The sequence below is a fragment of the Elephantulus edwardii genome, unplaced genomic scaffold, assembly GCF_000299155.1.
Source record: "Elephantulus edwardii isolate Elephantulus edwardi_28Jun2011 unplaced genomic scaffold, EleEdw1.0 scaffold00291, whole genome shotgun sequence".
Taxonomy (NCBI): Eukaryota; Metazoa; Chordata; class Mammalia; order Macroscelidea; family Macroscelididae; genus Elephantulus; species Elephantulus edwardii.
The window spans coordinates 2,004,627-2,030,820 of record NW_006400041.1 but is presented as its reverse complement, the minus strand read 5'-3'; the positions used below and the strand labels follow the sequence as shown (position 1 = coordinate 2,030,820).

General features: G+C 40.8%; 2 protein-coding genes across 2 annotated transcripts in view; both read left to right on the top strand.

The window, feature by feature from the left end:
• The window catches only part of TMEM131 (transmembrane protein 131), a 408,192-nt gene that overhangs the window by 250,805 nt on the left and 131,193 nt on the right, over window positions 1-26,194 (top strand). The window contains exon 12 of the mRNA XM_006900709.1: window positions 25,544-25,652. Coding sequence (XP_006900771.1) covers window positions 25,544-25,652 — 109 coding nt within the window. The remainder of the gene's footprint in view (window positions 1-25,543; window positions 25,653-26,194) is intronic.
• Window positions 7,826-19,958, top strand: LOC102853850 (microtubule-associated protein RP/EB family member 1-like). The gene is made up of 2 exons (XM_006900710.1): window positions 7,826-7,835; window positions 19,051-19,958. Exons 1-2 carry the CDS (start codon window positions 7,826-7,828, stop codon window positions 19,956-19,958), a joined length of 918 nt encoding a protein of 305 aa, XP_006900772.1.

Genomic DNA, 26,194 nt, shown 5'->3' with positions numbered 1-26,194 from the left:
CCACCAGGATAACCCTTCACATCTGCCAAGTCCCTTCAGAAAATATCTTCCATTGTCCAACCCATGATCTGACAGCTTGTATCTTAAGCTTTCTTGGCTTCTGTGATTCCAAACACATTGACTGCTGACATTTTTTTTTCTTTTGACCAGTGTCTCTTAAGTTTAGTTGTGCTGTCTCCAAGGGAAGGTGGCGTGTCCTGTAGAACTCCTTTGAAAGATGCCTCTTGGTTGTTATCTGAGGTGACTTCCCCCTGTGCAGCCACTTTCAGGCTTCCCTTCCGCCCAGGAGCAGGCTTGTCCCTGTCCCCCAGGGCCTCTTCCCACTGGTTTTCCCTGTGTACCTTTGAAAGATGCCTCTTCGTTGTTATCTGAGGTGACTTCCCCTGTGCGCCACTTTCAGGCTTCCCTTCGGCCCAGGAGCATGCTTGTCCTTGTCTCCAAGGGCCTCTTCCCGCCGGTTTTCCCTGTGTACCTAATGGACTTACACCTTCTTTCCCAGCTGTTCCCTTCCTTGTGATCAGCTCTCTGACCTTGACAAAAGAACCATCTTAAATCATGTCTTCATGTCACTGTATCTCTGAAATACTCTTTAGCAGTACATTTGTCCATAAGACAGACACTAACTATTGGTGGATCATTCTGCCATTGCCTCGGTTTCAGATGTCACATAATTTTGTGCTCTGCCTGCTCTGTGCTGTCACTCATATGAGTCCCTGGGATGCCTTTGCACAGAACAGGATCAGAATGGAAGTTTGCACACTTTAGACAAGCTTGAGATTTGTAATCACTTCTGTTTGGAAGCTGAGGCATTTGATAAGTAATTTGATAGGTAAACTGATCTTACTTGATATACATAAATAGGATCAGACAGATGTTTTTGGTTATACATTTTATATATAAAATAATTTGTAATGATCTCTCTTGTTGTTTGTGCCATCAAGTAGCCTGTGACTCATAGCAGTCTTATCTACAATAGCTCTGAACCCTGCCCTATCCTGAGCCAATTTCATCATCTCCAGCAGACCTAATGCCATTTCTCTAGTCAGTGAGTCAATCCATCTCATCCTGGGTCTTCCTCTCCTATGTTGTCCTGGAACCGTTCCAAGCATGATGTCTTTCTCCAAGTCTCTCCTGGTCACGTGTCCAAAGTTATGTGAGACAAAGCTTCAGAATCCTTGGCTCCATTGAACAACTTGATTTCACCTTCTTCAAGACAGACCTGTTTGTTCTCCTTGCAGTCCACAGTATGTTCAGCACCACAACTCAAAGAAAGGCATAGATTATTCTTCTGTCATCCTTAGTCATTGTCCAGGTTTCTGATGTTAGCAATTAATTGTGAAGACCATGGCCTGTGTCAGGTGTACCTTAGTCTGCAGACTGACATCATTGTTCTTCAGTACTGTAGAAAGGTTCCTGACAGCAGATTTTCCCAGTACAGTTCATGTTTTGATTTCCTGGTTCCTGTGCCAAGTGTGTTGATTTTGGAACCAAGCAAGCTGAAATTGTTAACAGTTTCAGTCTCATCTCTGTCTATCATGAAGCTGCCAATTGGCCCCGTGGTGAGAATCTTTGTTTTCTTGATGTTGAGCTTCAATCCATATTGAAGACTACAGTCTTTGCCCTTCTGCGGCAAATGCCTCATGTCCTCCTTAGTTTCAGTAAGCAAGGTTGTATCATCTTCATAAGGAGGTTGTTGGTGAGTCTTCCTCCAATCCTAATGCTACTTTCTTCCTCATAAGGTCCAGCCTCCTGAATGATCTGTTCTGCCTATAGTTGAAAAGTTATGGAGACAGGATGCATCCCTGGCACACACCTTTCCTGTTTTCGTGCATTGTTCTGACTAGTGCTTCCTGGTTAAAGTATAGATTTCGTATGAGCACAATTAAGTTTTCAGAGATTCCCGATATTCCCATTCTTATCAAGCTTAGCCAAAATTTTTCCAATTCTTTTTTAGTATTCTGGCTATACATCTACGAAGACAGATTTGTTCATTCTTCTGCAGTCCATGATAATCTTTTCCAGCACTATAATCCAAGTGTGTGGCATCTTCTTCACTCATTTTTTTCAGTCAAATGCCTTTACATAATCATTGAAGCATAGACATTCTTCTGGTATTCTCCACTTTCAGCCAAGATCCATCTGACATTGGCTATGATGTCAGTAGTATCACAACCTCTTCTAAACCTAGCATGCACATATGGCAGATACCTGTTGATGCACTGTTCCAGTTGTTACAGGATTATTTTCAGCAAGATCTTGCTTGCTTATGATGTTGGTGATACTGTTTGATAATTTCCACTCTTTGTTGGGTCACCTTTTTTAAAAAAATGGGAATAAATATAGATCTCTTCCAGTTTATTGGCCAGGTAATTGTCCTCCAGATTTCTTGGTACAATCTGAAGAATGTGTAAATGTGCTGTATGTGAATAAAGAAAAATACAATAATATTCCATTTAATTATGGCAAGAAAGTAAATAGATCCGTGTTCTTTTTCATTAAATAATTTGAATACATCCTGAAGGATGGGCAGTCTCCTCCCATGTGATTAACTGCCTCTGAAAACTCACCAGATGGTGAGTTATGGGTTGGTTCCAACTCGTCAATGCACAACATCATCAAACTCCAGGTACATACCAGTTTTTTATGTAGATTGCCTTTTTATTTAATGCAGCCACCTGAAGAGGTATGCAGGTGTCAGTTTACAAATAAAATTTGGGAAATATTGTAAGACATTTTAAAAATAATTTATCAAAATATAAAACTCAAAAGTCTTTATAAATTATATTATTTTAACCTCAAGGTTAATATTTCTCTTCAAAACTTATCTACCTATATCTATTATATTCGTAATTTATTCTGCTAACATTAGTAGTTCTTTCTGGTGGCCTAGTGTCACGAATCTGCACTATAATCCCAAAAGCACGTAATTTGAGGCCACCAGTTGCTCCATAGGAGAAGTCTCCTCCCATGCAATTAAGTGCCTCTGAAAACCTGCTGGAGGATCAGCTATGGGTCGATTCTGACTCTACGGTATACTACAACAAGATTGCTAGTAGGCTAGTTACAAGAATTACAGAGTTAACATTGTCCCAGATGTTTGATTTGCTGTATAACTCCATGATTTCCACAATCAGCAGACCCCTCCTTCATCCTGTTCCCTTGTTCCTCTATGTCCCTTGGGTTTGGTGGTTTTCTGGAAGGTCTCTGAGACTCTGACCTATCTGGGGAATACCTCATGTGATTGTAGGTATGTAGGCCAGTTTTGCAGAGACAAATGAGCATTGTAGACCATTAGTGGTAGTGTAGCTGGAAAGCAGGCATCCCCAAAATAGAGCTAGCGTTTAGATCTCATGGACTGTTATGTATCCTCTAGCAGCATGGGGCTTGTATCCCACCCTAATCCTATCACCTTAATACAAGAAATACTTCAGCACAAAATAAACAGTTAATCAGTGGCTAGGAAAGACAGTTTGAACAAGAAACCTTTGACATCACAACCATATCTTGTTGTTTTAAGTATCTTTCAATACTCAGAGAGGATGCTTTCCCAGTGCTTTTGATGCCATTGTTGTTAGGTGCCACTGTGTCTGATTCAGTTTCCACTTCACTGTGTGCAACAGAATAAAATACTACCTGGCCCTCATAGACATTGCTCAGAATGAAATACTACCTGGCCCTCCAGTCATTGCTGGTTTTCTGCCCACTATATTGTCGCAGCAAGTTTTAGTTCATCTCATTGAGGATCTTCTTTTTTACTGACTCTCTTTTTCACCAGACATGATATACTTCTCCAGGAACTGATCCCCCTCAGGTCATGAGACCGAGTTTTGCCATGCTTCTTTTTTAGTATTCTAGCTATATGTCTACCAAGACAGATTTGTTCATTCTTCTTGCAGTCCATGAGATATCTAGTACTCTTTTCCAGCACTATAATTCAAGTGTGTTGAATTTGTCTTATTCTTTCTCCAGCTTTTGCGTCTTGCATGCGTATATTGTTGTTATTTGCCATTCATAGCAACCCTGTGAACAGCATTTAGAAACCTTTCTTTGTCTTGTGTCATCCCCATAATGTGCCATAGTTGAGTCAACTGTTTATGTCCCTGTGTAAATCCATCTTGTTAAGTGTCTTCTTTTTTACTGACCCTCTACTTTCTGGAAATTGCTTTTTCCAAGGACTGATGCCTCTTGGCAACTTGCATATGACACACTGACAATACCCTGGTAGGGGACAGTTGCTACTTAGTCTTTCAAGTGACAATATTTTGTGTTATTTTTACATTTATGCCTTACTTCTGGATTAATTCACTCACACATTTACTCACGAATAAATATTTAATGTTCCAGCCATTAAGTGTTAAAGAGTGCTGCTGTGACTCAAAAACCAGCCAAGCTCTTTGCCTGATAGGGCTCACTTTCCTAGGAGACAGACAACAAACTATATTGTATAATGTATTGTAGATTAAAACAAGTTCTATGAAAGAAAGAAACTGAATAATACATGATACAGTGGAGCAGGGAGGATTTTATATATGGAGATCTCTGCAGAGCTGATGTTTGAGGTGATCCCTCAAAAATGAGAATTAGGATTGGGCAGCCACAAGAAGTGTGGAAGAGTGTTAGAATATAAGACCTAAAGCAGGACTCTGGTGAGTCTGAAGAGCAAAAGGAGAAGGTGAGGCTAGTTGAGTCAAGCAGGGCTTCCTCTAGTACTCTGGCAAGGATTTCAGTTGTTGTCCAAGTGCACTGATAGGCTATTACTTGATTTTAAGACTGGCATCAGAGAACTTGTGGTGTAGTCAGTCAGGGCTTGCACTGCTTACCCAAAGGAGCCATCTCTATGGGACAGTTTGAATCTACTAGCAGCTCAGATGGAGAAAGATGGGCAGTCGCTTCTTAATCAGTTTAAACCTCCCAAAAAACTACTAGAGAATCAGCTGTGAGTCAGTTACAGCTCAACAACAGTGAGTGAGTGACATCATCTGATCACTATATAGCTGCTTCATGTGAACTCGCCAGGTCATAGGCAGAAAATAGCTGTCTACTTTGAAATATATACAGCAGTCTACTTGAGAAAGGATAGCTTAGACCTCTGCTTTTTCAAGCAGAGAGGAAGTCTGTCTACCATGGAACTAATTTTCTTGTTGTAGCATTCCCTATATAACATGCCAGAATGAAAAACCAATGCATTTTTCAGAAAGGTCTCTCCATTTAATAAATAGTTAACATTTCTGGGGTGGACTAGGCAGGACCACATGGATAAGTGTGAATAAGTAACACAAGCAACTCCAAATGGCAAGTTCCTTACCTGTTAATGGTTGAGATGCCCACATTCACATATCCCTCTGAAATTGAGTTATGTATAATACAGTTCTGGGAAAATTATTTTATAAATGTTGTTGTGACTTGCTGTTGATTCCAATTCATGGTCTCTCCCTGTCACAAAGTAGAACTGCTCATGTTCTTTCTGTCTTTCTTAGCTGTAATCTTAACAGAAGGGAGCTCTGATGGCCTAGTGTCAAGAAGCTGTGCTCCAGTCTTTAAGGTGTGCAATTGGAGGCCACCAGCAGCTCTGTGGGAGAAGGGTGGGCAATCTCCTCCTGTGCCTCGGAAAACCTGCTACAGGGTCAGCTGTGGGTCAGTTCCAACTCGACGGTACATAACAACAGCAGTCTTAATGGAAGCAGATCATCAGGACTTTTCTTCCTCTCTGCACTGTTGTTACTGTTTTTGTTAGGTGCCATCGAGTTGACTATAACTCATAGTGACCCAGTCAACACAGATCTCAACCTTGTCTTGTCCTGTGCCACCCTCACCCTCTCTGTTATACTCCAGCCCATCGTTACACACACTGTGTCTGTCCATCTTGATGAGGATCTTCCCCTCCTTCACTGACACTACATCTTTCGAAGCATGATGTCTTTTCTCAAGGAGTGGCCCCTCCTAACAATATAACCAAAGTCTATGTCCTTGCCTCCAAGGAGCACGCCTGACTGCACTTCCTCCAGGACAGGCATGCTTGCTCTTTTGGAGGTCCATGGAATAGTCAATACTTTTCTCCAACACCAAATTCAAACGAATCATTTCTTTTTCTGTCATCATTATTCATTGTCCGACTTTAAGAAGCATAGGACATAACTGAAAAGACCATGGTTTGGATCAGGCACACCATAGTCTTTAAACTGATTTCTTTACTCTTTAGCACTTTGGAGAGGTTCTTAGCAGCAGGTTTTCCCAGTACAAGTGTCTTTTGACTTCTTGACTGTTTTAACCTTGTTGTTGTTATATGCCATCAAATTGCCTTAGACTCAAAGTGACCCTATGTACAACAGCCCTAAACCCTGCTCTGTCCTGTGACAGTCTTATTGTATCTAACACACCTAACCCCATTACCCTAGTCACTGAGTCAGTCCATCTCATCAAGGGTCTTCCTCTCATGCACTGTCTTTCCACCCTCCCAAGCATGATGTCCCTCTCTAGGGACTGATCCTGCCTTGCACCATGTCCAAAGTATGTCATAAGAAGCTTCAGAATCCTTGCCTTCAAGGAGAAGTCTGGCTTCACCTTCTCCAGGACGAACTTGTTTATTCTCTTAGCAGTCCATGGTATATTCAATATTCTTCTCCAGCACCACAGCTCAAAGACATTCTTCTATCATCCCTTGTCATTGTTCAGCTTTACAATGCATGGCAAGTAACTTCAAAGACCATGGCCTATATCAGGCGTGCTTTAGTCTCCAGACTGACATTGTTGCTCTTCAGTACTTTGAGAGGTCTCTGATAGCAGACTTTCCCATTGCAGTACGTCTTTTAATTTCCTGGCTGCTGCTACCAAGACTGTTAATTGTAGAGCCAAGCAAACTGAAGCTGTTAAACAATCTCAGTCTCTTCACCATCTATCATGATGCTGATAAGTATCCCAGTGGTGAGAATCTGTTTTCTTGATGCTGAGCTTCAGTCTGTATTGAAGGCTGCAGTCCTTGACCTTCTGCAGCAAATGCTTCAGGTCCTCCTCAGTTTCAGCAATCAGGATTGTGTCATCTGCATACACAGGTTATTGATGAGTCCACCTTCAATCCTGAAACCATGTATCTCCTCATAGAGCCCAGCCTCTCAGATAATCTGTTCCACATGTAGATTAAAAAGATAGGAAGATAGAACACATCCGTGGCATGCACCCTCCCAATTTTGAACCATGCAGTGCTTCATTGCTCTGTTCTGACGACTGCCTCTTGGTCCAAGTAGGTATTTCACATAAGCACAATCACGTATTCTGGGTTTCCCATTCTTCTCAGAGTCAGCCACAATTTGTTGTGAATATATAATCAAATGGCCTTTGCATAGTCAATGAAACACAGACATTCTTCTGGTCCTCTCTGCCTTCAGCCATGATCCATCTGACATGAGCTATAATATCCCTAGCCTCTTCTAAACCCAGCCTGCACTTCAGGCAGTTCTCTGTTGATGTACTGTTCCAATTGTTTTTGTATAATCTTCAGCAGAATCTTGCTTACAGTGATATCAACAGTATTGTTCGATAATTTCCATACTCTGCCAGATCACCTTTCTTTGGAATGGGAACAAATACAGAACTCTTCCAGTCAGTTGGCCAAATAGTTGTCCTCCAGATTTCTTGGCACAATTTGGTGAGCACAACCAGGGCAGTGTCTGTTTGTTGAAATGTCTATTGGTATACCGTCAATTCCTGAGGCCTTATATTTTGCCAGTTCTTTCAGAGCAGCTGGAACTTATTCCTTCAGCACCACAGGCTCTTGTTCATATGTTGTTCCATGAAATTCTTCTGTGTCCACCATAGGTGTTAATTAATTATGGATCCAGGTAAGCTAAAGTCTTTGACAACATCAGTCTTTTTCCATTTATCATGATATGGCAAATCTCCTATGGTGAGAATTTTTGTTTTCTGATGTTGAGCTGTAAAACCCATATTGAGAGTTGTAATTTTTGCCCTTCTGCAGTAAGTGTTTTAAATCATCTTTATCAAGCAAGGTTGTGTTATCCACATAATGCAGGTTGAGAACGGGTCTTTCCTCTAATCCTGATACTGCATTCTTCTTCTTATACTCCAGCTTCTTGAATTATCTGTGCAGCATACAAATTGGTATGGAAAAAGAATACAACGCTGACACACACTTTTCTTGATTTTAAACCATGCTGTGGTTTGAATAACAAACAGTTTCTGGGTCTGTGTAAAAGTTTCACCTGAACACTAAAATGACAAGTTCTGGGATCCTCATTCTTCTCAACGTTAGCCATAATTTCTTATGCTCTTCACAGCTAATTGCTTTTGCTTAGTCAGTAAAACCCTATATCTTTCTGGTAGTCTCTGCTTTCAACCAAGATCCACTTGAAATCAGCAGTTATACCTCCCATGCCATGGCATCATCTGAATCCAGCTTGAATTTCTGACAGTTGCCTGTCAGTGTCCTGTTCCAGCTGCTTTTGAATCATTTTCAGCAAGATTTTACTTGCATGTGATAGTAATTTCAATAATTCCCACATTCTCTTAGATCACCTTTTGGGGGAATGGGAAGAAATGTGGATCTCCTCCAGTCAGTTGACCAGATAGCTGCCTTCAAAATTTTTTCACATAAAATAGTGAACATATCTAAGGCTGCATCTGTTTGTTGACACATACTGCTTGATACTCCACAACTCTTGGGGCCTTATTTTTTGACAAGGGGAGCTCTGGTGGCTCAGTCACTTATTTTTTTTACCACTGCCTTCAATACTGCTTGAACTTCCTACTTCATTACCACAGATTCTTTATTATCTACTACTTCCTAAAGCAGTTCGGTGATATCCAATTCATTTTGCTGCAGTGATTCTGTGTATTTCTTCCATCTTCTTCTGATGGTTCCGGCATCATTCAAGATTTTGCCCATAAAAAAAAATTTTTAAAATATTTTGTCCATAACATCCTCCAGTATTGCAACTTGAGGCTTGAATTTGGTATTAATTTATTTCAGCTTAAGAAATGCAGAGTGAATTTGCCGTTTTTTATTTTCTAACTCTAGCTCATTGCATATTTTGTTATAATATTTCACTTTGTCTATATTTGTTCCCATTCCAAAGAAAGGTGACCCAACTGAGTGTGGAAACTACAGAACAGTGTCACTGATTTCACATGCAAGCAAGAGTCTACTGAAGATTATCCAAAAACGATTAGAACAGCACATCAGCAGAGAACTGCCGGAAGTCCAGGCTGGGTTTAGAAGGGGTCGTGGTACTAGGGATATTGTTGCTGATGTTAGATGGATCTTGGCTGAAAGCAGAGAATACCAGAAGAATGTCTATCTGTGTTTCATTGATTATGCAAAGGCATTTGACTGTGTGGATCATAACAAACTGTGGCTGACTCTGAGAAGAATGGGAATCCCAGAACATTTAATTGTGCTAATGCAAAACCTATACTTGGACCAAGAGGCAGTAGTCAGAACAGAGCAGGGTAACACTGCATGGTTCAAAATTGGGAAGGGTGTGCGCCAGGGATGCATCCTGTCTCCATACCTTTTCAACATGTATGCAGGGCAGATTATCCGAGAGGCTGGGCTCTATGAGGAGAATTGTGGCATCAGGATTGGTGGAGGATCTATTAACAATCTGCGTTATGCAGATGACACAACTCTGCTTGCTGAAACTGAGGAGGACCTCATGCACTTGCTGCGAAGGGTCAAGGACTGCAGCCTTCAGTATGGACTGAGGCTCAATGTCAAGAAGACAAAGATTCTCACCACTGCACCAATTGGCAGCATCAGGATGGATGGCGAAGAGATTTGAGATTGTTCACAGCTTCAGTTTGCTCGGCTCCACAGTCAACACTCTTGGCACCAGCAGTCAGGAAATCAAAAAGCGTATCGCGATGGGAAAGTCTGCTGTTAGGGACCTCTCTAAAGTACTCAGGAGCAACAGTGTCTCTCTGGAGACTAAGGTGCGCCTGTACAGGCCATAGTCTTTGCAATTGCTTGTTATGCATCAGAGAGTTGGACAATGACTAGGGAGGACGGAAGGAGAGTGGATGCTTTTGAGCTGTGGTGCTGGAGAAGAGTACTGAATGTACCATGGACTGCCAGGAAAACAACAGATTCATCTTGGAGAGGATTAAACCAAGCTACTCCTTGGAGGCAAGGATTCTGGGGCTTCGTCTGACATACTTTGGACATGTTGCCAGGAGGGACGGGTCCTTGGAGAGGGACATCATGCTTGGGAGGGTGGAGGGATGGCGCAGGAGGGGAAGACCCTCTATGATATGGATTGACTCGGTGACTGGGGTAATCGGGATGGCTGTGTCAGAGGCAGTGCGGTTGGCGCAGGATAGAGCAGGGTTTAGGGCTGTTGTCATAGGGTCGCTATGAGTCGCAAACGACTCTACGGCACATAACAACAATAACAACAACAACTTCTCAAGCTGCTCTTTGAAATCTTCTGTTTGTCTCTTTAACTTGAGCATATCCCTAGGTGAGTTCAAACCGCTTATCTTTGCTGTTCTTGTTAGATGCTGTTGAGTTGACTGTGATGCATGGTGATCCTTTGAACAGTAGATCTGAACTTTGTCCTAGCCTGGGTGGTCCTCTTCATCTCTGATACACTTGAGCCTATTGTTAGTCACTGTGTCTGTCCATCTCATTGAAGGTCATCTTCTCTTTCCCTGACTCTCCACTTTTTCAAGCATTATGTCCTTTTCCAAGGACTGGCCCCTCCTGACAACATCTAAAATATGTGAGATAAAGCTTCACCTTACTTGCCTCCAAGGAGTACCTGGCTACACTTTCTCTAAAACACACCTGTTTGTTCTTTTAGCTGTCCATGGAATATTCAGTGCTCTTCTGCAACACCCTAGTTGAAAGGCATTGATTCATCTTTTGTTGTCCTTAGTCACTAACCAACTTTCAGATGCATAACAACTGAAAAGACTGCGAACCACTTGCCCCTTAGTTTTTTAACTGACATTATTGTTGTTGTTGTGTGCCATCGAGTTGGAACCAACCCATAGCTAACCCTCCAGCAAGTTTTCACAAGTAGTTAATCATACAGGAGACTGTCCATCCTTCTCCTGCAGAGCATCTGGTGGATTTGAACCATGTGCCTTTAGGATTATAGCACTGTTGCCTACTGCTAGACCATCAATCCTCTCTAGAGAGGTCCTTGACAGCAGATTTACCCAGTGCAATACATCTTTAGATTTCTTGACTGCTGATGCCAGGGGTCCTTTTGAGGTTTAGTCAAAAGTCAAAGTCATTGCTCCCAAGTTGGACTTTACTCTTAACAGGCTCTCTGGCTGATTTTCAGAGGCTGTACATTACACTGAAGGAAATTGCCCATCTTTTCTCCTATGGAACAGATGGTAGGTTCACATTAACAGAGAGATGTGGCCTTCTGAAATAGCAGGGTAGCCCCAGCTCTCTATTATTATACCACCAGAGCTCATCTTTAACTTTGTGGGGCGGGGGGAGGGGACCTAAACTAAAACAACCCGCTACCTTCAAGTCACCTCCCAATTCATAGCAACCCTCCATTGTGTTTCTTTCTTTCTTTTTTTAAATCATGGGTTTATTGCTCATAATTACTTTCCTTCCCATTTTCTTTGACTTTGACCACATGTCTGGGTGATACTACAAGCTTGGAATGAGGTGTGTCTAAGCGAATCTGCCATGAGTTTAGGGAGGGCAGAAAATGGTTTGGTGCACCGTGATTTTCCTTACAGTTTGCTCTTAGAGAGTTACAACAAATATCTGTTAGTCTATTACAATGGCGAATTAATTCTTTGTTTTCTGTTTCATTATATTTTAAGTGTTTCTGAAATTATAAATCTTTAACAGAGGAGACTGCTCATCTTTCTCCCTAGAGCACCTGGTGATTTGGACCTACGAAACTTTTGACTCGCAGTGTGACACAAAAACACTCTCCCTAACCATTTGCACCAGTAGGGGCCTTTACTAAACTATTAATGTTATATATAAGTTATTACTAAATTACCTGGACAGGTTATCAACACTGCTTAACAAAAGTCTCCTGAGATTCAAATCTCCAAGCTGCTCCTGCAGGAGGCAGGGAGCAGCCTCCCTGCTTTAAGATTTGCAGCCTCAGAAGCCAGATGGAGGATTGCTGTGACTTGTGCACCACTCAGTGGCAGTCAGCTTACTCCAGTGAGTGAGTGAGGTCTAAAAGGAATGTTAGCATGGTGTTGTTTGCTGACTACTGATGATAAGAATTATAGGCTTGTCGCATATGGGCTTAATAACTTTCCTGATATCTCCTTGATGTGTACTTCAGTGAATTTTGTTAGAAATCAATTTTTTAAATTATTATTGAGACTTAGATTCTTTTCCTTGTTTGCTCAAATGCTTTTGTAAATAATCAGAATATTCTGGAACTCTTGAATTTCCTGTGAGAGTTAGGGAAATATTAGCTGAGTCTGAAGGTCATGAGAAAAGGTTGGAACTATATTTAGAATGTATTCAGCCTACCTTTCCTGGGAAATGTGCCATATTTTTTCCCTGATCCTTTTCTTTGAATAAGTTACCTTTGAGTAAGCAACTAGTACAAAAATATATTTCTAATATATATACAAAAACATATTTTTGGTATATTCCTGTATACAGGTTCATGGTTATATATTTTTATTTTAATGCCACAATAGTGAGCCAGGCAGCCCTGGTGGTGTGGTATGTAATATGTTGGACTATTAGGCAGAAGGTCAACTGTTCAAATCCGTAAGCTGCTCTACAGGAGAAATAGTAGCAGTCTACTCTCCACAGTCTCTGTGAATCAGCATCTACTCAGCAGCAGTGATTTGCTTTGGGTTTTATAACGACCCTGTTATTGTGTTTGGGATTGCATTTTGGAGAATTTTATCTTTAAATGTCATTTTGATTCTGTTTCCTTGGAAAATGGGTTTTAACTGATTTAGTTCTTTCTTTTGTTTATTGATGTTGTTGTTGTTGTTATGTGCCGTTGAGTCGCTTGCAACTCATAGTGACCCTATGTATAACAGCCCTAAACTCCACTCTGTCCTGTGCCAATCGCACTGTCTCTGACACTCCCATCCCAATTATCCCAGTCACTAATCAGTCCACCTCATAGAGGGCCTTCCTCTCCTGCGCTGTCCCTCCACCCTCCCAAGCATGATGTCCTTCTCCAAGGACCTGTCTCTCCTCACAACATGTCCAGAGTATGTTAGATGGAGCCTCAGAATCCTTGCCTCCAAGGAGCCACCTGGTTTAACCCTTTCCAGGACAAATCTGTTTGTTTTCCTAGCAGTCCATGGTATTCTCAATACTCTTCTCCAGCACCACAGCTCAAAGGCATCAATTCTCCTTCTATCATCCTTGGTCATTGTCCAACTCTCTGATGCATAACAAGTGATTGCGAAGACCATGGCCTGTATCAGACGCACCTTAGTCTCCAGAGAGACACCATTGCTCTTCAGCACTTTGGAGAGTTCCCTAACAGCAGACTTTCCCATCGTAATGCGCCTTTTAATTTACTGGCTGCTGGTGCCAAGACTGTTGACTGTGGAGCCAAGCAAACTAAAGCTGTGTACAATCTCAATCTCTTCACCATCCATCCTGATGCTGCCAGTTGGTCCAGTGGTGAGAATCTTTGTCTTCATGACATTGAGCCTCAATCCATATTGTAGGCTGCAGTCCTTGACACTCTGCAGCAGGCGCTTCAGGTCCTCACTTATTTGTATAAAGCACGGACTATCACTTGGATGCTTTTACTATTAAACACATTTTACTAATGTGCTTTCTATTAGTGCAGCTATTGAGATTATACTTCAGCATCAAGGGAATAAAGCCCTCTCACCACTGGACCAATAGGAAGCATCATAATACATGGAGAAAACATTGAAGTTGTCACAAATTCATTTTATTTGTGTCCACAATCAGCACCCATGGTAAAATCAGTCAAGAAATCAAAAGACCTTTGCATTGGGAAAATATACTGCTCCAAAGTTTAACAAAGTGATGGGGGTGGTGGGGAGTGAGGAATTTGCTTCAAAGAACAGTGATGTCAGTTTAAACCCTAAGATGTGCCCAGTCCAAGCCATGGTCTTTTCACTTACTATCTATGCATCTCAAAGTTGGACAGTAAATAAGAAAGAAGGAGAAGAATTTATGTCTTTGAATTGGTGGAGAAGAGTATTGAATATCGATGTACTGCCAAATAAACAAACAAGTATGTCTTGGAGAAAGTACAGCAAGAGTGTTCCTTAGAGGCAAGGATGGTGACTCTTCACCTCACGTACCTTAAGCATTTTGTCAGGTGGCAGAAGGCATCATACTAGGAGAAGTGGAGGGTCAGAGAAAGAAAAGAAAACCCTCAATAAGAAGGATTGACACAGTGATTATAACAGTGAGTTAAACTCAAAAGTGGGTCATAGACTTAGGGTTAAATACAAAAACCATTAAGATCATTAGAGGGGAAAAAAAAGTAATAACAAATTTAGAAGCCTTATTCTATGGGATGAATAGGCTGCAAACATAGCCAGGAATGCACAACCAGAAGAGGACAAAATCCTCAAATGAGACCCCTCAAAAAAAAATCCTTGTATACATCAGAAACTTTTCTAATAGGGTCAAAAGAAAGCTCACAAACTAATAAATCGTTTGCAACACATTTCTGATGACATATTTCAAGAAACAGATGCTGTCCTGAATAAACTCACCAAGTTGTGCCCAGAAAATCTGGAGGACAACCACCTGGCTAACTGGAAGAGTTCCATATTCCCTTTCCAAAGAAAAGTGATCTGACAGAGTATGGAAATTATTGAACAATATCATTAATATCACATGCAAGAAAAATTCTACTGAAAATTAACCAAAAACAACTGAAATAGTACATCAACAGAGAATTGCCAGATGTGCAGGCTGGGTTTAGAAGAGGCCATCTTACTAGGGGATATTATATTTTGTGTTGGATAGATCTTGACAGAAAGCAGAGTACCAAAGGAATGAATGTCTATCTGTGTCTTACTGACTCTGTATAGGCATTTGACCGTGTGGATCACAATGCATTGTGGCTAACTGAGAAGAATGGGAATATTAGAAAACCTGATTGGGCTTATGTAAAACCTATACTTGGACCAGAAGGCAGTAGTCAGAACAGAGCAGGTAAACACTACATGGTTCAAAATTGGGAAAGGTGTGTCCTGTTTCCATACCTTTTCAATCTATATGCAGAACAGGTTATCCAGGAGACTGGGCTCTCTGTGAGGAGGAGTGTGGCATCAGGAAGACATCAACAACCTAGGTTATACAGATGACACAATCTTGCTTGCTGGAACTGAGGAGGACCTGAAGTACTTGCTGCAGAAGGTCAAGCACTGTAGGCTTAAATATGGATTGAAGCTCAGCATCAGGAAAACAAAGATTCTCACCACTGGTTCGACTGGCAACATCATGATACATAGTGAAGAGATTGAGATTGTTGACAGCTTTAGTTTGCTTGGCTCCACAGTCAACACTCTTGGTACCAGCAACCAGGAAATCAAAAGACAAATTGCTTTGGGAAAGTCTGCTGTCAGCAGCCTCTCCAGAGTACTGAAGAGCAATGATGTCTAGACTAATTAGTCTGGAGACTAAGGTGCACCTGATCCAGGCCATAGTCTTCACAATTACCTTCTATGCATCAGAAAGCTGGACCGTGACTAGGGATTATAGAAAGAGAATTGATTCCTTTGAGCTGTGGTGATGGGGAAGAATATTGAATTTACCATGGACTAGCAGGAGAACAAACAGGGCCGTCCTGGAGAGGGTAAAACCAGGCTTCTCCTTGGAAGCAAGGATCCTGAAGCTCCTTCTGACATACCTTGGACATGTTGCAAGGAGGGGCTGGTCCTTGGAGAGGGACATTATTCTTGAGAGGGTAGAGGGGCAATACAAGACGAAGACCTTTGATGAGATGGATTGATTTAGTGAGTAGGGTATTGGGGGGTTGATTTGTCAGAGACTGTAAGGTTGGCTCACGATAGGGCAGAGTTCAGAGCTCTTGTACACAGGGTCGCTATGAGTCACAAGCACTTCAATGGCACCTAACAATAACTAAAATTTGCAGAATACTACAGGCATTTGACTGTGGATCACAACAAATTGTGGCTAACTCTGAGAAGAATGGAAATCTCAGAACACTTGATTGTACTTATATGAAACCTATACTTGGACCAGGAAGCAGTGGTCAGAACAGAAAAGGAAACACTGCATGGTTCAAAATCAGAAAAACTGTATGCCAGGGACGCATCTTCTCTCCATATCTTTTAAATTTATATGCAGAATGTATCATCTGGGAGGTTGGGCTGTATGAGAGAAATGTGGCATCAAAATTGGAGAGACACTCATCAACAACCTATGTTATGAGGATGACACAATCTTGCTTGCTGAAACTGAGCACCTGAGATGTTTGTTACAGGTCAAGGACTGCAGCCTTCAGTATGTATTGAAGCTCAACATCAAGAAAACTAAGATTCTCACCACTGGGCCAATTGGTAACATCATCATAATGGTGAAGAGACTGAGATTGTTAATGGCTTCAGCTTGCTTGGCTCCACAATCAACATTCTTGGTACCAGCAGCCAGAAATCAAAACACGAGTTGCATTAGGAAAATTTGCTTTCAGGGATATCTCTCGAGTACTGAAGAGCAACAGTGCCCGTCTAGAGCTTGATCCAAGCCATGATTTGCACAATTACTTGCTATGCATCAGAGAGTGGACAATGACCAAAGATAATAGAAAAAGAATCTATGCATTTGGGTCGTCGTGCTGGAGGAGAGTATTGGACTGTCAAGAGAACAAAACAGGTCCGTCCTGGAGAGAGTAAAACCAGATCATTCATTGGAGGCAAGGATTTTGAAATTCCATCTTGCATAGTTTGGGTATATGGCCAGAAGGGACCAGTCCTTGAAGAAGGACATTATGCTTGGAAAGGTGGAGGGATAGTGCAGGAGAGGAAGACCCTGGATGAGATGGTTAATGAGATAGGAGTGTCAGATACAGTGAGATTAGTTCATGATAGGGTGGGGTTCAGAGGTATTGCACATAGTGTTGCTATGAGTCGCAGGTGTCTTGACAGCACTGTGCCTCCACAAGAAAAAATGCTACTAATCCAATTACAAAATGGGAAAATTATGTGAAAAACCTCTTCACTAAAGAGGGTGTTTGGATGTTCAACAGACATTGGAGGAAATATTCAAGATCACTGGAAATCAGAGATACAAACCACCCTGGCAACAATAGCAAAATTTAACAGAACAGCAGGCAGTGAGTGTTGGAGAGGATGTGGAGAGAGTGGAACTTTCATACACTGCTAGTGGGATTGTAATATGTACAACCACTATGGAAGGCAGTCTTCATTTCCTCAAAAAGATAAACATAGCAATTCCTTGTGACCCAGCTATTCACTGCTAGATGCCCTAAGGAAGTCAGAGCTGAGATACAAATGGCTGTACATATAGTTCATCACAGTATTATTCACCATTGCAGGTAGATGGAAACAACTCAGATACTCATTAACAAGCAAATAGATATTGTGGTACATTCACACAGTGGAATACTTTGCCACACTAAAGAACAGCAAAGAATTTATAAAATACAACATCCTAAAATGGGCAAGTCTAGAAGACATTATTGTTGTTATGTGCCATTGAGTCGCTTGCTACTCATAGCGACCCTATCTATGTACAGCAGCCCTAAACTCTGCTTTATCTCTTGCCAATCTTATTTGTCTCTTACACACCTATCCCCATTACCCTAGTGACAGAATCAGTCCATCTCATTGAGCGTCTTCCTCCCCTGTGCTGTCCCTCCAACCTCCCAAGCATAATACCGCTCTCCAAGGACTGATCCCACCTTGCAACATGTCCAAAGTATGTCAGATGGAGCTTCAGAATCCTTGCCTCCAAGGAACAGCCTGGCTTCGCTCTCACCAGGACGAACTTGTTTGCTCTCCTAGCAGTCTTGTATATTGAGTACTTTTCTCAAGCACCACAGCTGAAAGCCATCAACTCTCTTTCTATCACCCCAAGTCATTGTCCAGCTCTCTGATGCATAGCAAGTAATTGCAAAAACCATGTCCTGTATCAGACATACCTTAATCTCCAGACTTGACATCATTGCTCCTCAGTGCCTTGAAGATGTCTCTGACAGTAGACTTTCCCAATGCAATTAATCTTTTAATTTCTTGGCTGCGATACCGAGAGTGTTGATTGTAGAGCCAAGCAAACTGAAGCTGTCAACAATTTCAATCTCTTCAATTATCTGTCATGATGCTGCCAATTGGCCCAGTGGTGAGAATCTTTGTTTTGTTGATGTTGTTCAGTCCCTGTGCTGAGTGAAACAATTCAGTCACAGAAGGACAAATACTGCATAGGAGTCCTGTGTAAAAATAGTTTAGGAACTGAGGAATTGGGGTGTGGAATAGGAAGAGCAGAAATAGAATGTGTAGACCATGAACACTAAAGGATCAGGGGAAGAGAAGGTCAGCCTGGGATGAACTGACATAAGGATAATAAGGCTCCTGCAATTGGAAAATAGGAACAACATACATATATATTACTGTTCAAAGGAGTCAGAGAAGAAAAAGGGCTAAAATGGGGGTGGGGAGAGGGGGAAAGAAAATCACTAGGAAGCAGAAGTTAGTGGATAGATGGGGTTGAAGGAGCAGGTGAGGTACAGTGGGGCTTAATAGGAGACATGGATCAGTAGTAATTAACACACTATATATGAATGGTATATGCAAACCAATTTTTAAAAAATAAAAAAAGCGTGCCCCAGGATGTCAGAGCTGCTAAGGTTGGTGCAGGACTGGCCAAAATCTGTGGTCCTAGTCGGCTTGACAGCGCCTAATAACAATAAAAGCATCGATATTTAATATAAGAATGCTGAATTTTACTGTATTTTATGATAGTTGTTTTACTGTATTTAATAATATTAACGTATTTTTTTGCCCTGGTAAAGAAACTTAATTAAAGTGATACCTTTCTTATAAGGTAAACATGTGTGGTTTGACTCTCTTAATAATAATTTATTTTGTTCTTAGGGAAAGTTTACATAAAAATTAGGTTCTTAGGGTTTGAACAAGATGAAGACGGAACCGGAGCTGGGTGCGGGCACTGGACTGGGTTCAGCGGAGAGCCGAAGATAGCAGTGAATGTGTATTCCACGTCAGTGACCAGTGATAACCTAAGTCGACATGACATGCTGGCTTGGATCAATGAGTCTCTGCAGTTGAATCTGACAAAGATTGAACAGTTATGCTCAGGGGCTGCTTATTGTCAGTTTATGGACATGCTGTTTCCAGGTTCCATTGCCTTGAAGAAAGTGAAATTCCAAGCTAAGCTAGAACATGAATACATCCAGAACTTCAAAATTCTACAAGCAGGATTTAAAAGGATGGGTGTTGACAAAATAATTTCGGTGGATAAATTAGTAAAAGGAAAATTTCAGGACAATTTTGAGTTTGTTCAGTGGTTCAAGAAGTTTTTTGATGCAAACTATGATGGAAAAGACTGTGACCCTGTAGCTGCCAGGCAGGGTCAGGAAACTGCAGTGGCTCCTTCCCTCGTCGCTCCGGCACTTAATAAACCAAAGAAACCTCTTGGCACTAGTAGTGCAGCTCCACAGAGGCCCATTTCAACACAGAGAACTGCTGTAACTTCTGAGTCTGGTCCTGGTGTGGTGAGAAAGAATCCTGGTGTGGGCAATGGGGATGATGAAGCAGCTGAATTGATGCAGCAGGTTAACGTATTGAAGCTTACTGTTGAAGATTTGGAGAAGGAGAGAGATTTCTACTTTGGAAAGCTAAGGAACATTGAATTGATTTGCCAGGAGAATGAGGGGGAAAACGACCCCGTATTGCAGAGGATTGTGGACATTCTCTATGCTACAGACGAAGGTTTTGTGATACCTGATGAAGGCGGCCCACAGGAAGAACAGGAAGAGTATTAACAGCCTGGACCAGCAGAGCAACTGAATTCTTCACTCCAAATCATGTGTTTAACTGTAAAATACTCCCTTTTCTGATTCTTAGAGGACTCACTGGTTTCTTTTCATAAGCAAAAAGTACCTCTTCTTAAAGTGCACTTTGCAGAAGTCTCACTCCTTTTTCCATAAGTTTGAGTTAGGAGCTTTGACCTTGTAGCAAAGCAGTATTAACAGATGTTAACTTGGTTCACCTAGAGAACAAAGAGGCTGACCATGGGCTCCCTGTGTGGTTGCTGGAGAAGGTGTCAGCAGAGAAATAGACTGAATTCAATTTGAAGTTCATGTGAAATCTTGGCAGAGAACATATAAGAAATAAATGCCTTAAGAGTATTTAAAATGCTCTTCCTTATTTCCAAATATAAAGTGTAACATGCCAGATGATATTGTGTGTTGGATGTTGTTTAGGAAGGAGGGCTCGATCTTGGAACCTTTGTTGGAACCTGCTGTTGGTCAGCCTTGCAGGACTGCTTAAATCCTTGAAGGCCGAGACATTGGCCCAATGGTAAAGTTCTAAGAATTGCTCTGTGAAGCCATTTGGTACCACTGACCAGTTGCATCCTTGATTAAAAAAAAAAAAAATGAAGAGAGATTGTTGCCCACATGAATAGAGAATGTGTTTCAGCCCTGAGATGTTAGAAAACGCCTATTTTCAGGGAGCTTTCTTTTCTCAAGATTTTCCCAATTATTTCCCAAACTACTTGTGTATTGTGTATTTTGGGAATGGTGTGTCTAGTTTGTCAGTCTTAACACCTGCTTGGGGAACTTGCCCACTTCTCTGGGATTTAAGTGGGGGGCTGTGTCCCATTTTACTGTTTCTTAAAGTTTACATGTAACCTTTTTTTTCCCTTCTCTACTCCCTTGCCCACTGGGAATTCCTCTTTGTTGGCTTCTTAGCATTTTCTTCTTAGAGTGATGATGATGCTGCAAGTTCTTTCTGGACCTCTGGCAATGGGAGTGAACAGTGAAGGCTGTCCCTACCTTGGGATCTGCAGGGCTTGGGTGTCTTCGGTCCCTGCTGTACACAGCCTTCCACTGTTATCGGAACACTTTGCCAGTGCACTAATCTCTTTGGAGATAAAATTCGTTAGCGTGTTACTAAATGTTCATTTTCTTTTTGCAGAAAATACAATACCATGTCTGATTTAATTATTAATATTTAAACAATTTCATTCCTTAACTTTCCCTCAAATGCTTTGCCCACGGCCTGTCCAGCCCTTTGTTTGGCAGAATTCTTCAAAATGTGTGTCACCCACTACTGAGATTGTTCAGCCCCGATGTGTTTGTATGGATTTGTTTCTGGTATTAGCTTGTCCTAAAATGTGTGTAGAAAACACAGGTATTTTATGATAAAATTGTTGTGTAGTGCATGTTCTGTGTGGAATTCAGAGGAAAACAACAGATTCAGTGATTAACAATGCCAAAAAAAAAAGAAGAAAAAATACAAGTAATTAGCCATTGTTCAAATGACAGTGGTGCTATTTCTCTTTTGTGGCCCTTTAGACTTTTGTTGCCCTAAAATTCCAATTTATTGGGAACTCATTTTCCACCTGGTCTTTCTTGACAGGGTTTTTTTCTGCTTTAAACAGTTTCTAAATAAAGTTCTGTATTTCAAGAGAAAAAAAAATTAGGTTCTTCTTTAACAGTCTTAAGAAAGGTACAAGAGCGCTCCCTGGAGTCAAGGAAGGTGAAGCTTTGTCACATATACTTTTGGCATGCTGCCTGTTCTGGAGAGAGACGTGATGCTTGAGCAGGTGGAGGGTCAGTGAAAGAGGGAAGACCCTCAACACAGTAACTGTGGAAATGGGCTCAAGAGTATCAGAGATGGGGAGGATGATACAGGATTGAGCAAGGTTCAGATCTGTTGGTCATAAGGTTGCTATGAGTTGTACTCCATGGCGCCTAACAACAGCAGTAACATATATAGTTCAGTGATCTTCGCAGTGTGTCTACATTCCATTTCGTTGGTTTTTCCATTGATCTAGCTACCCTGTACCTTCTGATCTTTGTTTTAGGGTAAGCGTTGACAACTTGATCTCACACAGATGATTATTTATAGGAGTATTATACTCACATGATAGTGTCTATTTATGAGTCAATCTCTTACTAGACTAAAAGATAACTTTTGGAAGTTACTTCATTTCCAAGTTAGTCTTGGGGGGGGAGTTGTTCCTGTCATTTTAACTGGTCCAGTAAGTGTGACTTCTCTAGGTATTTGCATTTTGATGTTCTTTTTTTGCTCATTCTGAACTCTCCACTTCTTCTAGTGAATCAGGCTTTGGTGACCGTGAACGTAAAGATTTTTTTTCTTTCTTTTCTGAGTCTTAATTCCCTTCTTTCTCTTCCTCTTTCAACCCAGGTAAATAAAGATCAATAGCTGTATCTTAGATGGCTGTTCACAAACTTTTAAGACTTGAAATGCCATTCACCAAGTCAGGACAGAGAACTTTATGAACCACTTGTGCATGTATACCATTAGAAAGTTGCCTCTCCTTTGGATTAACAGCATAACTTTTTAATCCCAAATACAGAACGAAAGAGGCTATTCTATTCATACATTGTAACTGCTATTCTGTAAGTCTCTTTCTACATACATTTTAACTGCTATTCTGACAGAGCTTATAGGAATTCATATTGCCCCTGGAAATTTAACAAAAACCCAGAAGGTAGTGATTAATTTTACAAAGCATAGTGAATGGGAATGATTGTATGAAACACAGTGTGAATGAAGGATAATGTGAAACACAGTGTAACCAATTTTTGTAAGCAAACCAATATAAAGGACATCATGCTTAGAAGGGTGGAAGGACAGAGCAGGAGAAGAAGAACCCAGTGAGATAGATTGACACAGTGATTGGGATGATGGGAGTAAGTGTGTTGGAGGCAGTGAGACTGGTTCAGGACAGGACAGGGTTCAGAGCTGTTGTACATAGGGTCTCTGTGAGTCTCAGATGACTCGATGGCACACAACAAAACATGGAACAGTTATTGTTCATCAAGATTTACCCACATGTTTGTATAGTAAAAAGCCAAGTGGAAGATACCGGCCCACTACAAAGCTTCTTGTCTTCACTTTAAGTGAAACTCCACTCAACAGGGAATGGACTGAGATCTACACAGTCACTCCCAATTTAAAAGTTTTTTTGTATCTGTGAGGATCACCAGTGAAAACTATCCCTTACAGTGCAGCCCTGCTGGATGAGGAGGCCTAGCATTGGTATGCTAATTCAAGGTTGTAAATGTGAACCCACCACCATCTGTTTGGAGAGAGAAGGATGATGCAGTCTTCTCTCAAAGATTTTTTTGGTTGATGTTAAGTGTTGTCAAGTCAGAACCAACTCATAGCTGATCTTCCAGAGATTTGGATTTCAGAGTTTGTAAATCCAGTGCAAGGAGATTGCCCATTTTCTCTCTCAGACCAGGTATTGGATTTAGACTTAGTGTCATTGGGTTGACAGCACAGCTCCTTACCACTTCTTGTTGTTGCTTTGTGCCATCAAGTCACTTGTGACTCATCTTAACCTTGTGTACAACAGCTCTGAACCCTACTATGAGCCAATTTCATTGTCTTTGACACACCTACCCCCATTACCCCAGTCACTGAGTCAGTCCATCTCATCCAGGGTCTTCCTGTCTTGCTCTGTCCCTCCACCCTTCCAAGCATGATGTCTTTCTTCAGGGACTTGTCTCTCCTTGCAGTATGCCCAGAGTATGCAAGATGGAGTTTCAGAATCCTTGCTTCCAAGGAGTAGCATGGTTTCACCCTTTCTAGGATGGACCTGTATGTTCTCTTAACAGTCCATACTCTTCTTCAGCCCCACAACTCAAAGGCATAGATTTTTCTTTTATCATCGTTAGTCATTGTCCAGCTCTCTCAGTCTCTTCACTGTCTATCATGATGCCACCAGTCCTCCCAGTGGTGAGAATCTTAGTTTTCTTGATGTTGAGTTTCAATCTATATTAAAGGCTGCAGTCCTTGACTTTCTGCAACAAATGCCTCAGGTCCTCCTCCGTTTTGACAGGCAAGATTGTGTCATTTGCATAACACAGATTCTTGATGAGTCTTTCTCCAATCCTGATGCCACACTCCTCCTCATAGAGCCCAGCCTCCAAGATGATCTGTTCCACATGTAAATTGAAAAGGTATGTCAACAGGATGCATCCTTGGCATACAGTTTTCCTGATGTTGAACCATACAGTGTTTCCTTGTTCTGTTCTGACTACTGCTTCCTGGTCCAAGTATAGATTTCACATAAGCACAGTCAAGTGCTCTGGGATTCCCATTCTTCTCAAAATTAGCCATAATTTGTTGTGATCCACACAGTCAAATGCCTTTGCATAGTCGATGAAACATAGATACACATTCCTCTGGTACTCTCTGCTTTCAGATAAGATCCATCCAACTTTGGCTGTAGTGTCCGTAATGCCATGGCCTCTTCGAAACCCTGCCTGCGTATCTGGCAGTTCTCTGTTGATGTGCTGTTCCTGTCATTTTTGGATAATCTTCAGCAGGATCTTGTTTGCATGTGATATTAAAGATACTGTTCAATAATTTCCACATGCCTTACCTAATAGGCTGCCATAAAGATTTACAGCTTTGGAAACACCACGGGCTTGTTCTTTTCTATCTTTTTTAAGTATTGGTTTGCTCACAAAGTTCATATACATTGTGTTTCACACTATTCTTCATTTATATTGGGTTTCATACAATCATTCTCAGGCATTATGTTTTATAAAATCAATCTTAGAGGGTCATCATAAAACAGTATCAACTTGGCATTAGTTTTTGCATCTTAAAATGATTTTTTTTTTTAAATTTTCTCTAACAGTGTAAGTTTTCACTCTTTTCAGTTATTTTATATTTAATTGTTTGGATAGAGGACTTGCCCTTTCTGAGTTGAAAGCATTGTAACTACTTCCAGACTGTTCTGCAGCCCTCCGGCCTCCTCAGCCCCTGACAGCAGCAGAACTGACTCCCATAGCAGAGCCCTAGAGAAGTAAGAAAGGTCAAGGAGGCGGAGCCTGCATACTTCCTGTTGTAGGGCTCCCAAGGCGTGCTCACGCTTTACAAAGTCTGTGTGCTTAAATACTGTCAGTTTTGTTGAGATCTATCATAGATCTTTCTCTTATGTGTGAATTAAGGCATTCCTTTGGAAAAGAAACAGCTTTTTAAAATGTTTTATGTACTCGTCCCCAGTGTACTAATTTGAGTTTAGATTCTTAAACTCATTCATTTGTTATAATTTATACCCAGGTCATTATTTTGTTTCATAAAGATGTTTTATAGAATTGCTTATAAGTTTTTCAGTTTCGTTGATTCCATGTTAAAAAACCTACAAGTTAAACTTTTCAAATGTTTGTTACCATCATGCAACTGAACTATTAGACTAAAATCATGCTACATCTGTATATTTTCTCTCTGCAGAGTGTTGGACCTACTGAACTATAGACTAATAGAAGGTTATAGCTTTGTGTTTTTTTTTCTCAGCAGAGTATTCAATCTACTGAAATATTAGACTAACATAATATTTTGTCTTTTTTTCTCTCGGCAGAGTGTTCGACCTATCCCACAAAATGATGCTGTAACAGTACACTTTAAACCAATTACATTAAAAGCTTCAGAAAGTAAATACACCAAGGTTGCAAGTATTAGTTTTGATGGCAAGTATTCATCTTTTTCTAATGGAATGGTGGAAGTCTGATTGAAAAAGAAATCTAGTTTACCATCTTAATATAGAAATTTAGACAATTTATGGCCAAATTTTATATTACTTCCTACACTTACCTTTCCTGTAAACCATCATATTTATTTATTCATGAAAGGAAATAATTCATTACTATTTGTAACAGATGTACATTAGCAAATAATTGATGAGAATTTTGTAATGTGAGCTTAACTCTTTCTCATACATATTGTTCTTTGTTTTAAGTATAAAAATCATCACACTTTATAGTTCTTTGTTGATATATTTGAATTTAAGAGCAGAAATAAGGTAACCTCTGTAATATTTTAATATATTTGCTTTTTAAAGTAAGGCAGAACCTTAGCTAAAATAATAGCCTTCATGATACAATTATTAAATTGACTATTCTTTCAGATATATATTTATTTACATTTATATGTGTGTGTATACACATACACACACAGATATATATATTATGTATGATACAGCTTATCATTTTTTTTTCTTTTTTTATTTTTT